Here is a 15,369-nt window from a genome sequence, read left to right on the forward strand (position 1 = left end):
TTACAGTGTGTGTGTTTGTGTGTGTGTGTGTGTGTGTGTGTGTTTGTTTGTGTGTGCGCACTTTGGATGGGTTAAATGCAGAACATGGATTCTGAGTATGGGTCACCATACTTGGGTGTATGTCATGTCACTTTTATCCACCAATATGAGATTTGCATGATAATCACACTGTGAAATTATTATTTTAATTTGATTTACAATATTTTGCATTTTAAAGTACAGCACTTAAGCCTAAACCATACTTACAATGCTGTCCTAATTTCTTTACATTAAAATGTAAGGCTTTTATTTTAGTGGAAAACTGAACAGTGAACTTATGTTTGTGTTTAGTTCACAACAGGTGTATAAACACTTTGTTGTACAAATCTGAGGAAATCTGTTAACATCATCTGCCAAAAAATATGGAAATTACAGGAGCGTACAATTTAGTGAACCTTCCTAATTCACGTTATGACCGAAAAATAACAGTTCAGTTTTACGACTTTTTGTTTGGAGATACAAATAAACCGAATAAAAACAATTCTTAACAAGAGGGTCCTCGCACCTCGGTGCTCGGGCCCTAATTACTTTCTTATAAAACAGCATTTATTTAGTTTTTATTTCCAAATATAGCTCAGTCCAAAATGAATGTTTAGTGGTAAACATGTTAAAGATTAACAGAGAGGCTGTCAGTTGATAAAGTGATCAGCTGTTTCCTCCCAAACATCTGTGTACTGAACTCACTGTTATCCTTTAAAAAAAGCCAAATCAAGGTCTTGTCTCCGGGAGCTCCAGAGACAAGCACTGTGACTCAGACATCTCACAGACGTTACACACCGGATGTGTCATCAGAACATGAAGGCTGACTTCTTCAGTGATCTTCAGAACATTATGAAAATAGCATTGTGACTGAAGGACAGAATCTGAAGCCAATGATAAGATATGCAAGTTTTTTTTCTTCTATATTTTGTCAGTAATGCCACGTCAGAGAATTAGGTACACTTATTTATACACACCGTATTTCTGATTCTACTATAAAAATTTTAAATACCCTAAAACGTTTGATTTGTTTAAAACAATAGACTGCTTTGGCCAGTGGAAAAGAGATCCACTCTATTCTAAAAAGATTTTCTGAGAAGTATTTTATACAATTTTGTTTTTACATTAATTTTGATACATTTATTTGAAAACAAGACCAAGACAGTGAATGATTTTTAGCAATGTAAAGTACTATACAAATAGCACCTTTAGTAAGCATGTCATATTTTCCTATAAATTCTTGTACCTTTGACGGTGTTAAACATGTTCATACGCATGGTTTTATAAATCTGAAAACTTTTGTGTGTATGCCAAATCTAGCTTTTGTGCGTAAGTACATTTTTAGGATGAAATCTAAAGAAAGTTTTATACATGAGGCCCCTGGCTTTTTTTTTTCTTTCTCAGAATTACCAAACTCACAGTTGTTTAGGTAAACCAAGCTATAAAGTCTGAACTCAGGAGACATAAACTTGGATTTACAAGAAGAACTGTGAGATAAAATAGGTAGGCTAAATGTAATGTAAAGTGTTATTGGTTTAAATAGTATTTCATTCTTTAACTGTAAGTCTAATACAATGTCCCCTGTGTGAATATTATATAGACCTATTGTTAAAAATGCAACTTATGCTTTAAAAGTAGGGTAATTACAGCAGGTTTCATCCATAGTAAGTCCATTTAAACGTCTGCATTTAGCTTCAAATGACATCTTTGATTATTACATTATTATTATACACAGGGCCGCATTAAGACTCTAAGGGGCCCCTGGGCTTTACCTCTTGAGGGGCCCTTCCAGGGCTCGACAATAAGGACTGCCCGATTGCCCGAGGCTAGTGTGAATGACGCTCGGGACAGTAAACGGAACGGTCACTTGCCCGATCGGGCCAGTGCTGTAGGGTGTGCGTTATATGTAGTCTATGATATCGTAATTGTTGATTTAACGATCTGATATTATCGAGTATGCAAAAACACACCCATTCTGTGCACGCATGCACTACATGACGTAGTCTATTAGGTTAGATTTGTGCATGTGCTTTAGTCTTAATGCCTCAGAATTCAAATATGCCCCTGTATATATTTCGTATTAATATAATTTAATATCCATGTTAACCAATATTACACATACAATGCTGGTTTTCTCCAAATATTAGCATGACTACAAATGTGATGATTTTATTCAGCGTACAGTTTAATAAACAAGAACTTAATATCAAGTGACTTACATTTTAGACACCAAATCGTCTGTTTCGCTGTATTTCGCCAACGAAAATGGTTCCAAAGTCCACAGAATTGTTTTGCGTCTCTGAGCAACACTTCCTCAGTGAATCAGCCGCTTGAATGAATCGGTTGAATCTCAATGATTTGCTCATTAACAGTGATTCCCTGCCACCTACTAGCGGGTTTAATTTCAGGTTTAAAGTGTCTTCATTTTTTTTATAATTTCACAGTATTTAACGTTTTATATTTTCAACATTAAAAACATTTTTATGCATCTGTAACTGCTCTTGACTGATACATTTTTAATAAAGTTTAATCTATTCTGTAGTTATACATTAGATTACAACTTCTGTACCTGAAAATCTCTCATTTAAACCTACATGAAAAACTTGAAAAGCACCATTTATTTCATTTGTTTTTTTCTGTTGTATTTATTTGTGCTATTACTCGTAATTTGATTATTTGTAACTATTTTATTACTTACTGTTTATTTGTCTAATAATATTTAAAATATAAATTAATCTAGTAGCTTTTGCTGTCATTAACCTATTATATTATTGAGGTTAAATGTAACAAAGACAATGAAAACAATATCTATGCTTATTTTATAGGCCCATTTTCTTGTCTTTTACTTTTATTAATTTTTTTGTTGTGGGGCCAGTGAAAATTTTGTTGGGGCAAGTAAAAATTTGAATCACTGGCCCGACCGGGGTTGAGCCCTGCCTTCATCCACTGAAACTGCATAATTAATTCAAAGCAAAGCGATAAAGCGTAATTTTAAAGGGACAGCCAACGAATTATAAAATCTGATTACAATATTTTCCGGCATCATCGGGGCCCTCCCCCAGCCCAGGGCCCTGGGCTTAAGCCCAGGTAAGCCCCTGCATTAATGCGGCCCAGATTATACATTATTCTATAAATATTATTTCCATTCTGACATCCAGAAACACAACAACACATTTGTTATCTTATTCCGTTTACCCGTTAAGAACAAGTATACACAGCCTTACTACTATTAGTGTTATCAGGGAGACCGTGCAACATTAGACAACTTCAAGCTGTCCGGTGTCCGTTGTAGACATTACCATCCATCAAGCAATTAACATTATTATTGCTAACATAGCAGACTAGGGGTGTCCCCGACTAAGGATTTTCATAGTCGAATCTGAATTTTTGAATCTTGCTGACATTCGACTAATAGTCTAATCATATGTTTGGGGGCGGGGCAAAATACAATGAGTCATGTCAGACATCCGACAGCCATAATTACTGATGTTAACACACAGGGAAAATGTGTAACAGATGCCTCACAGATACAAATGGGGTAAATAATGTTTTTATGTTTTGATCAAAAGATAGTTAACACTAAACGTCAGTGAAACCCTAATGTTCTGCATTTCTGTTTAGAGCTGTGTGCTGAAGATGACCAGTAGAGTGAGTATTTGATAGCAAGTTTTTAATCAATGGGATTAAACTCATAATTTCATGTAGAATACGCTTCGTTACTTATACAACATAACGTTAATATTAGGACTTATAGGCTATCTGCAAAAAGAGCCCGGATGCAAATGAACGTGTCTGCGCGGCTCTTGATGAACTCTTTTTGTGGACGCGTTCTTCACGCAACAATGTGCAGAAACACAGCAGCTAAACTCTAAAAATTCACAGCGTTTTAGTATAATGGTGTTCTCATTATAATGGTATGGGTGTGACAGTCCAGTCATAGTTATTAATAATCTGCATTGTAGTTTGACCTGCTCGCGCTGTGTGCTGAAGAGATATCACCATAGTACTAGGCTACAATGAAGTGCTTGAATCAAAACCACATGCATCTTATATCAGGTAAATAATATATCCAGGATATATATACACTGGCTGAAATGTTTTGAAAATCACTTGAACCCTACCTGTTTGGGGTCAACCCTATAGCAAACTAATCGAAAAATACATTGGCATCATCTGTATTAAAGAGAAATTAATTACTTCATATGCTGTTTAAGTGAATAAAATAGCCTTGACAGTCAATTTCCACAACTGTTGACTTTATTCTCTCTCACTGGTGTGGGTGTGTGTGTGTGTGTGTGTGTGTGTGTGTGTGTGTGTGTAGGTGATGCAGGATTGCTGGGTTTTTGCAACAAAACCCACCCAATTGCTACTCAATACTAGCACAATTAGGTTTCAAGGGGGGTTCTCCAGTAAAAATTTCATTCTGGGGGTAAAATACACATTTTGCTGTGGGGCTTCTCCGGTAAAATTTACATTCATAACATGTTATTGGGGTCGCTTCAACACAGAGAAAGAGTGATAGGTAGCCCAGTTCCTCATGAAAATCACAAACTGGGCAACACTGAGGTGATTTAAAAGAGGAAAGCAGGCATTTGGATCAAAGCACTGTGAGGCAAAGGTGGGGGGGGGGGGGACTCAAAACATTTATAAACTTATAACACATTTTTGCCCAGTTTGCATTGTTTTACTACTTACAAGGTTAAAGCAGAAAACTGTTATTTACAATACACATCATGCTGTTTAATCATATTTTTAGAGGGGACAACCAGGGATTGGGCAGCATATGCAGCGGTGCCCAGGGAGCAGTTGGGGGTTCAGATCTTGTTCAAGTGTCTCATCTCAGTCATGGTTTTGAGGGTGAAAGAGAGCGCTGGTTATTCACTCACCCTACAGACAATTCCTGCCAGATCTGAGACTCGAACCCGCAACTTTTGGGTTACAAGTCCAACTCTCTAACCATTAGGCCATGACTACCCCCAGTACATTTTTTAATGGGAAACTTTGCGAGTTGTGTTGTAGTTAATAGCCACTGACAGATTTTGAGTGATGCCACCAGTGTTTGAACGCACACAGAAAACAATAGATATGAAAGTTAAAGTCATGGTGCTTCTTCAGTGTGCTGATGCTTAATGTTGGAGGTAACTGGTTGAAGAACCAGATTTATTAAAACTAACTCATGATCTGCTCACATGTAAATGCACTTCGCTCTTAAGCATGTGTTTTTAATTAAAATGCAGCCTTTTGTGACCACAATAACTCGTATCACAATTTCAAGCATATTTAGATTAATTGTGCAGTCCTGATAAGTGTAAAATATTTTCAAATCTATGAAACTGTGGTGGGTCACTAGAGTCTGGGTAAATAATGGGATAAACTTAAAATACTTACTTCAGCTTTTCCAGTCTACACTGTACATTTTCAAACAGAGTCAAGATGATCTTCATTCCTGGGTTTCCTAGTTTATTCTCACTCAGATCCAGCTCTGTCAGATTTGAAGGGTTTGAATTTAGAGCTGCAGCCAGAACATGACAACCTCCTTCTGTGATACAGTTGTTCTTCAGACTGCATAAAGAGAAAACACTTCAGTTTTAATCTGAATATTTACTAGTATGTTTTAGCTGACAGATGACATATACTGGTGATGATGATGATAGTCATATAAAAAAAGTCACATATGGTTTTTCAGTCAACAATCTCTTATACAAGACACATAAAGCAAGAATTAAAAAGTGTCCTTGAAACAATGTGGGAAAAAAACGTACATCAGTGTGTTGAGTTTACGGTGTTACTTCATTTCAGAAATAAATAACATCTGATTCTGAAACACTGTGAAAGGGATGGACATACAAACTGTTTTAATTAAATATTCTTCATAAATAAATTGCATGCATATGTTATTAAGATGGTATTCTTCCTTATAACACAGATTGTCACACAAGTAAATGTCCTAGAGTGAAGAAAATAAAAAGATGCACTACAGGAATTTGACCTGAGTGGAATCTTTTCACAGTAAAGCTGGGTAAAGTTATATATTGGTGAACGCAAACTACAACAAATGCAATTTCTAATTTTTGCAGTTTTAATTTTCCACAATTATAACCTACAGCTGCAATCAAAATTACTCAACCCCTCAGAGATTGTAGCACTTTACAAATACAAGCTTTTCTGAAGACCCAGGATCAAATGAAAATCCCATCTATAACAGTTCACTGTCATACTTAAAGTGAGTCAATATATAATGCAATATTTTTGAGTTATAAGATTTTACTAACAGAGCTTTATCATAATTATTCAACCCCTATTCAACATTGCGGTTTTACTTGGCACTCTTTGGGACAGTCACAAGAGTCCCGGATTTCATTCAAAATATTTTCAATTGTGTTCCAAAGATGAACGAAGCTTTTACGGGTTTGGAACGACATGGGGGTAAGTGATTAATGACAAAAGTTTCATCACAATTTATCACATATTTGCATGGTGGGGAACAAAATAGTCTCAAAGCAAAATTAAGCCTTTAGAAACCCAAAGTTAGCTCACGCTTGAGCTGAAGTTGAGTAGCAAAAATTGCAAAGTTAACAGAGATCTCACAAATGCTACAGAGAATAAATAATTAGAAAGTCTAAGGCTATATGAAGATTTCCAAGACATTAAAAGTTCCTAGAGATACAGTCCTCAGCCTTAATCCTTAGCGTGTTGTACCAGAAAACCTCTGAAAGTGTTGAAGAAAAAGCACAATATCATAAAATGTTTAATCAGAGCAACTGAGAAAATCCTGCAATGTACAACCAAAGACTTGCAAGATGACCTGATGAAAGGAGGAAAACCATTTTAATGCAGTGTGTAAGAAGAATACTAGACAAGTATGGCCTTCATGTTGAGACTTCTTGATGAACACCACTCTTGAAATTTTTTTTTTTTTTTAAATAATCAATCTGTCAATATTTTATAAATGTATAAATCAAGGCCTTGTCTCCAGCAGCTCCAGAAACAAGCGCTGTGACTCGGACATCTCACAGACGTTACAGACCGAATGTGTCCTCTGTACTCTATTCTGATGTTCAAGCTTCAACAGTGAATCTGATCACTAGTGCACTGGCAAAAGTTCACTTAAAGAATGAACAAAGAGGCATCAGTTTAGCTTGTATGAAGATGATGGAAAAACGAAGCAGTCAATCTTCCGGCTGAGAGTGAAATCAGTACACACTAACATTTTTCCCAAATGACTGCTAATGTAATTTAATGGGAAACTATGTGAGTTGTGTTGTAATTAATAGCCACTGACCCATATCACAATTTCAAGTTTATTTTGATTAATTGTGCAGTCCTACTGAGAAGTTTAAAATAATTTCACATTTATTTAAACGTGCAGTATGGAATTTTTGGCCACCAAGGGTCACTCAATCAAAACAATAACATGAGACGTACTTTGATGACGTCGGGAAAGAGCGTAGGCTCATGGGAGTTGTTGTTCATTGTAACACGCGCTCTGTCGCTCCCCACATTCCTCAGGCCTGGTTCACACCGGAGGCCGCTTCCTTTCGGCGCCCATGTTAACCTATGATGTCGTTCACACCAGACGTGGCCGGCCCGCGCCGTGAAGCGCCAGTTTCGGCGTCTGGTCTATTTTTTGCGCGAGCCGTGAGCGATCCGCGTCAATTCCCACAGGAAGTCACACCAAGAAACACGAGACAATCCAGTCAATTGTCAAAATATAAGCAATTTTCAAATTAAAATACCGCGAGTGACAAATGCGATCATATTTGTGTATCTAAACAGACTAGAAAAAAAAAACACAACACACACGCACATGCACACACAGAGCAACGGGAGTGGGCGGACTACAGTGCGGGTGGGAGGGGTGGGAGTTATTTACTTACCCATGTGCTCTGAATAAACAACAACTAAGCAGAAGCGCTTGTCGACCGCCGCGGAGAATACGCGTCTGGTGTGAACAGGCAGGCGCCGGACCGCGCGTGATTTTCCGTTCCGCGCCGCTTCGGCGTCCGGTGTGAACCAGGCGTCACTCATTTTAACTGAGGCCGGCGACACACTGGATGCGTGGCGCAAGCATCTCAGCTGTGTGGCGTGTCAGTTTTTAATTCGGCTCCCATGTTAATAGGTTAGAGTTTGCAGACTGCCTGCGTGAGCCGCGCGGAAAACGTGTGCATGCTAAAAATAGAACCGACGCCTATTTTTCACGCGACGCGCGCGTGTTGGAAGCGTTTCCAGGCAAAATATAATAGGAAAATATGTTTATATGTAATTTTGTACACAAATACATATTAATTCATGACATTTTTTTGTTTGAAAGTCTATAGGTTGACAAATTCAGATACAAATGTAATTTAAAAAATAAATAAATAATTATCGATTTTCAAATATTGCACCTGTCAAACATAAGTCTATTTTGCCGTCAATACTGTTGACGGTGTCCTTTATCAGTAGGCTTTATATTTATGTTCAACATGAAGTATAGATATTGTTGTCATGAAGACAAGAGCCTGGTCTGTCGGCGGTCTCCCTCTATGTCACCTACAGCAGCAGCAGCGCGCCACGCTTCTGGCACGCAGCAGAGACGCCACGCAGCCAGTGTGTCACCGGCCTTAGTATTTTGACAATCACGTATTTTCGAACAGAGAGATATATGAATTATCAGACCCCTATCAAATCAATATTCCATCTAGCTAGTAGTAATATATGTTAAAAAAAACACTGTTGCCTTTCGTTAATAATTAGGCTACGTTTATACTATGATATCGAACAAGATAGTGAACTGCATTTGAAGCTACTTTATCCAGCTAGATATAGAACACATGTAGATTTACATTATACTCTACATGAAAGCTAGTCCGTCTGCGTTTTACACAAGACATCATCGTTTCACAAAATATACGGATAGATATAGTTAGCTGAATGGATGCATACCTGTTTATTAGAATGCAAGCATCTCTCTGTAGTTTCAGCTTGTCACAAAGCTCTCTCTATCTTGGAAATGCAACTCCAATATTTACCCGTGTCTCGTTTCTTCTTCGTCCCAAAACCTTCTCAGGTCATTTATTTCACCCGTACGTTTGCGCTTCACAGAACGTGCAGGCAAAGCATAATCATGATCCATAACTAAGTTATTGATTGAGGTATAAATACGAATATAAACAATATAAATATAAAATATAATAGTCTCGACCAAGGCTAGCTACTACTTTTTCTTCTTCGTCTCGTCTTTGCTTCTGTTCACCTTTGTATTTGGCGGTTCCGCAGGAAGTTAGATAAACTAGAGGGGTCAAAGTTTATATGACGCCATAGACGGGCGACAAAACGGAAATAAAGAAACGTGCCGTGTCTTCTAATTAAACTATAATTTTCTCCGGATTTTAAAGTTCGTGGAAACTGTCGGGATAATGCAAGTACACAACAAAAAAATATATATAACATAGATATAGTGATATCTGCTATTTTTAAAGCAGAAAAATTATATATTGTGCCTTTAACTGTGGTGGGTCACTTGAGTCTGGGTAATTAATGGGATACACTTTTAAAATACTTACTTCAGCTTTTCCAGTCTACACTGTACATTTTCAAACAGAGTCAAGATGATCTTCATTCCTGGGTTTCCTAGTTTATTCTCACTCAGATCCAGCTCTGTCAGATTTGAAGGGTTTGAATTTAGAGCTGCAACCAGAACATGACAACCTCCTTCTGTGATACAGTTGTTCTTCAGACTGCATAAAGAGAAAACACTTCAGTTTTAATCTGAGTATTTACCAGTATGTCTCAGCTGACAGATGACAAATACTGGTGATGATGACGAAGACACATAAAAAGCACCCAGCAGCAAGAAGCATATCATAGGCTTTAGTAAAACAATTACACAAATTGTCTTCAACAATACAGTGCAAATGATTCACAAACTACACAAAATGAGTGAGTGAAATTAGATTTTACTGGAACATCGCCTAGCGACCTAAGACATAAATTCCAGTGCTTTATCAGATATGTACCACTGTTTCATCCTTAGTTTTGATTTGTTTTATGTCAAAGTTCTCTGTCGTGTGTTTTTCTGCTTTTTCAGAGAGTTTTTTCATGCAAATGTGTTAGTTGGCGTTTGTATCCATGCACTCGTGACAGACTTCACTTTCACTTTGTGTTCGTTCATATTTCAAAAGCAATATGTTTAGTAGTTGTTCAAATGACTACTTATTGGTTGAATATGGTACAGTTTGAACCAATCTTGGCTTGGGGTGGGGCTACGCGTCAACAATCATTTCTGTTTGGCTCAGAGGAACGAAAGCATTGGTTTCTTCTGACAAATCAATGTTGTCAAAATGTGATGACGTGATCACGTGCACTACGGCGCCTCTGAATATCCAAATGAGATAAATAGGACATCTCCAAAACGTGGAGAATCAGTTCTTTACATCACTTTAAAAGCATTCAGATTGGATTAGTGGTTCAAAAGTTATTCAACATTAAAAAACAACAGTTATTTTTAGCCGCGGGCGGCTATATCGGTCTTTGAGGGTTGAAAGTGTCCTTGTAACAATGAAAAAAACATACATCAGTGTGTTGAGTGTACAGTGTTTATCCTGCAGTAGAGCAGAGATCTGATTCACTCCTGTGTCTCCTAGTTTACGTCCACTCAGATCCAGCTCTCTCAGGAGTAACGGGTTTTTACCCACAATTCCAGTCACATACTGACAGGCTTCATCTGCAGCAGGACCCAAAAACCTGCAGAAGAGAAGATGAAGCTGGAATCAATTCAATGTGCAAGATAAAAGTAAATTTAAAAGAAACTCAGGGGCAAAAGCTCACTAGATCATGATTCTCAAGCATCTGAAGATCTTTCTGGCTTTTAAGCAGGAGATGAGGAAAGTTAGCAAAGAGATAACTAGATTGTGACAGCTAAGCATTCAGAGAGAAATTTTTAATTGATCTTTTGATGCCGGCTTTTCCTATTATTATGAAGCAGAATTCACCAAAAACTGGATTGCTGATCCACTAACAGGAACATGATCTGGGTTCAGACCATCTCTGGATAGTTTTAGTTAACTGATGTCTGTGTTGATGCAACAGTAATTCTGCTCATTATGAGAGGAACTGCAGGTTCAGACATTTGTGCATGTGTGCGTATGTACAATTATCACCGATCCTCTCCTGACACACATCATATCTTTGTGGCCTGTGATATATCTGCTGTAGTAGATGTACAGCACTGATCTATATATGACTGGATCACTCATCACATTCTAAACTGGCAAAAGGCAGTGAAGTCAACAGAAGTGTTTGATCAGCCGTTAATGAAATCCTTGTTGAAACATTTGCAGTTAGCAGCTACTGTATGAATAAAAACAGTATAACATAATTATATAAACAATGAATAACTGTTCAAGGCGAAAAAAGGTATGTGTGTATACAAAGCATAACTCTTTCTTCAGATTTCAGAATGAGCACTTTGTCATTTGTTATACGTTGAGGTCGTGTCTGTCTGGTATTTATCATGTTCATGATGTTCGCTAATGTAATTTAAAAAGGCTGACTTATCTGATGTTTTCTCGTTAAAATCATACAATTTCCTATTAATTCAATAGAACGTTTACACACACACTAGGGATAACTAATATGGCGGCGCAGTGGCTTCACTTTCATGACATCATGATCAATCCAGTTCTCTATTCTAGATCAGTGAACTACAGTGTTGTGAATCTGAGCTTGATGGACATTAATGTACAGTGCATTCAGTAACTTTTAAACAATCAGGTTAATAAATCACACTGAATACGTTTTTCATTAGAAATGTCCACAATAACACAATCATAAATGTTAACTATCGAAGCTCATCCAGCACATCTAGTGACCCAAAATGTCTGATTAACCTGTAACTTTTAACACAACTAAACTGTGCTGACATTTATCATCAAAACTACAGCAGCTGCAGCATCTGATCTTTCATGTTTGATCATTTTGAACATTTTTCATGCAACAAATTGTATACTTAATTAGTGAAATATAATAAAATTTATACATAATATAAGTAATTTACATGTGTATAACTTATTTAACATTATTTCATTGCGTCTCACCTCAGTGTGTTGAGTTGACAGTTTGGATCCTGTAGTAAATCACTGAGCAGCTTCACTCCTGATTCTCCAGGATCATTTCCTGTGAGATCCAGCTCTATCAGGTGTGAAGGGTTTGATCTCAGAGCTGAAGACAGAGCTTTATAACCTTCTTCAGTGATACTGCAGTCTGAAAGTCTATTAGAAAAGATGTTATTCTTCATTATAACACAGATTGTCACACAAGTACATGTTCTAGAATGAAGAAAATAAAAAGATGCACGACAGGATTTTTGGCCTGAATGGACTCTTTTCACAGTAAAGTTGGGTAAAGTTATATATTGGTGAACTGAAACTACAACAAATGCAATTTTAATTTTCCACAATTATAACCTACAGTTAATCAAAATTACTCAACCCCTCAGAGATTGTAGCAAAAATGGCAAAGTCAACAGAGATCTAGCAAAAGCTATAGAGAATAAATAACTGTATTACTTTAGAAAGTATAAGAATAAGAAGATTTCCAAGACATTAAAAGTTTCCTAGAGACACAGATCAATGGACTTTCCTGCAGGACAGTCATCCCAAAGTACATCATCCAAATATACTTCTGCTTGGTTCAGGGATGAGTCATAAAATGTATTTGAACAAGCGGCTTGAAGAAGGATTTCAATTTTGAAGGATTGAATGATAGATTAATTATTGTAATTATTATGTCTTAATTTATTTACTTTCAAATGTTAGGCCATCAGGCTTTTATTTTGGTGGAAAACTGAACAGTGACCTCTAAATTTCTGTGTTTAGTTCATAACAGGTTTATAAACACTTTGTTGTATACATCTGGTGAAATCTGTTAACATTGTCTGCCAAACAATGTTGGAAATTACATGAACACAAAACTAGGTGAACCTTTTAAATTTATGTTATGAACTCAAAATAACTTGTTCAACTGCCTTTTTTTATTTTATTTAACAGCCAATTATAACTTCTGCTCTCTAACTTAAAATGCAGCCTTTTGGGATTTGATAACTGCATTACCCCATATCACAATTTATAGTTTATTTTGATTAATTGTACAGTCCTGGGCCGGGTTTCCTGACTTTAGAGCTTAAGAGCGTTTTCTACGAGTAATTTTGTAATCGTTCGTTATTGTTTCACGTGCGTTTCGTAACAATGCAATAAACACAGTTGCATGTAGCTGTGCTTTAAGTGCTACTTAGGAGTCGCTGTCCGTTTTTCAAGTACTGAAATGTCATCTTATAGAATGGCTCTTAATTGGAGTAAACTATTGTTTATTAACGTTAACCTAATGCTGTGTTGCAGAAAGACAGCTTGTATATAATAACTATAACACAATACAATATTGTATTATATTTCAGTCTTTAATATTATACTGTACATAATAATATATAACATACTTTATATATTTATATATAATGTTAGGTAAAAAAAATGTTAGCCTGAATGCACTGTAAGACGCTTTGGATAAAAGCATCTGCTAAATGCATGAATTTAAATGTATTTATTTATATATAGTAGAGAGAGATAATGTAGAGTTGTAGAGAATGTAGAGAATGTGGAATGTAGAGTTCATGCTGCAAATTTCACTGAGTTGAAGCAGTTCTGTCCTCAATTATGTGGCAAATGATCTAGGTTGATGTTAACAGATGGATCTTCTAAACCAAACACTACAGATTGTCACAAAACTTACCTGAGTATCTCTAATTTGCAATTAATATTTTTCAATCCAGTGCAGAGCATTTTAACTCCATAATCCTGCAGATTATTATTGTTCATGTTCAGCTCTTTCAGATTGGTATCTGATCCAAGAACTGAAGCCAGAGCTGGACAGCTTTTGTCTGTTAAACCACAATCATTTAGCCTACAAGAGAAATAAATCAAATCACAGAGTTAGATACATGTAATACAATTGTAAATATATATATATATACAAATTATTTTTAGATGAACAGTAAATACACTGCATATATATTAAGATTGCATTGATTCAAATTTCCTACTTAATAAAATATGTAAATTAATAACAGGTTTATATCATTAATGGCAATGAGTTATACATTTCAAAGTGCTGCTCTATTTTCTGCATGAGTGTCTTGAGGTGTAGAATCTGGAGGTTAATCATTTATGCATTGAGGATATGCAAGAGTACATCTTTTTTATAGCAGAAGTTGTAGAAGTTGAACTGCATATTGGAGTAGAAATAACTATGGAACAATGTGTTTTATAATAACACGATGTGCTTCTTCTGTAGCTAACTAAACAGGGTCAGGGTTCTCAAAAGCTTTGTAAGCCTAAGAAGTTTGTAAAAATTATCGTACGACTGATCTTAATATCACTGTCTGTTTCCCAAAAGCATCGTAACTTAAGTAGCACTTGAAAATAATCGTAGATCTACGAGTGCTCTGGAGTAATCGTTAAGCCCTAAATGCATCGTAAGAAGACAGATTTAATCAGTCACCTGCAGGACAATAGGCAGATTACACCTTTAACTTGATTCAAGTGCAATGTGATTATAATATAAGGATTTTATTGTACACCTTATGACTCGTCTTTATTTTTTTTATTAAATTTATAATAAATGAAATAATTAAAAAGGGCTGAAAAAATAGAAATACACATTTAAAGTAAATGACTGAAAAAAAATAAAAGATGTAGGAAATGCTTCAAAGACTGGGGAAAAATATGTCAATGACTTGCTGAAGTGCACGAAAACTAGCTGTGTATTGGACCCAGAAATAACGTCTCTCTCTCTCTCTCTCTACTGTATATGAATAAATACATTTAAATAAATGTATGCATTTAGCAGACACTTTTGTCATGATCCGGTCACTGCACATCTGTTTATTCACCACAGACTTTCACACGACACAGTACACCCTGGACTACATTTCCCATAAACCCCTGCCTAGGAACTCATTATTGAACCACACCTGTTTCCTATCAGTGAAACATCACTCACATTGCGATGTCTTGTTTAGTTCTGTCAGACATTTCTGAGCGTTTTCCTAGTTTTTTTTCCTTCCTTGTTTGACTTCGGATTATGTATACCAACTGATTCTCTGCCACCTGCCCCGACCTTTGTCTGGTATTGTTACTGATTTCTGGATATCCCTGGACACTCTTGATGCTGTTTCTGATTTCTGCCTGTCTGACCACTCTATAAATTAATACTGCAATTTAGGGCTGCAACTAACGATTATTTTGATAATCTGTCGATTCTTTTTACGATTAATCGGTTTATGTACCTCTATTTTAGTTTTGCCCATTTTTTCCCCAA

The 15,369-nt window shown here is 36.4% G+C and overlaps 1 protein-coding gene across 1 annotated transcript in view; it reads right to left on the reverse strand.

The window, feature by feature from the left end:
- The window catches only part of LOC132097319 (NACHT, LRR and PYD domains-containing protein 12-like), a 116,165-nt gene that overhangs the window by 96,801 nt on the left and 3,995 nt on the right, over window positions 1-15,369 (reverse strand). The window contains exons 3-5 of the mRNA XM_059502942.1: window positions 13,783-13,953; window positions 12,096-12,269; window positions 10,573-10,743 (exon numbers count right to left, since the gene is read on the reverse strand). Coding sequence (XP_059358925.1) covers window positions 10,573-10,743; window positions 12,096-12,269; window positions 13,783-13,953 — 516 coding nt within the window. The remainder of the gene's footprint in view (window positions 1-10,572; window positions 10,744-12,095; window positions 12,270-13,782; window positions 13,954-15,369) is intronic.

Source organism: Carassius carassius, chromosome 21, assembly GCF_963082965.1.
Source record: "Carassius carassius chromosome 21, fCarCar2.1, whole genome shotgun sequence".
NCBI classification, from domain to species: Eukaryota; Metazoa; Chordata; class Actinopteri; order Cypriniformes; family Cyprinidae; genus Carassius; species Carassius carassius.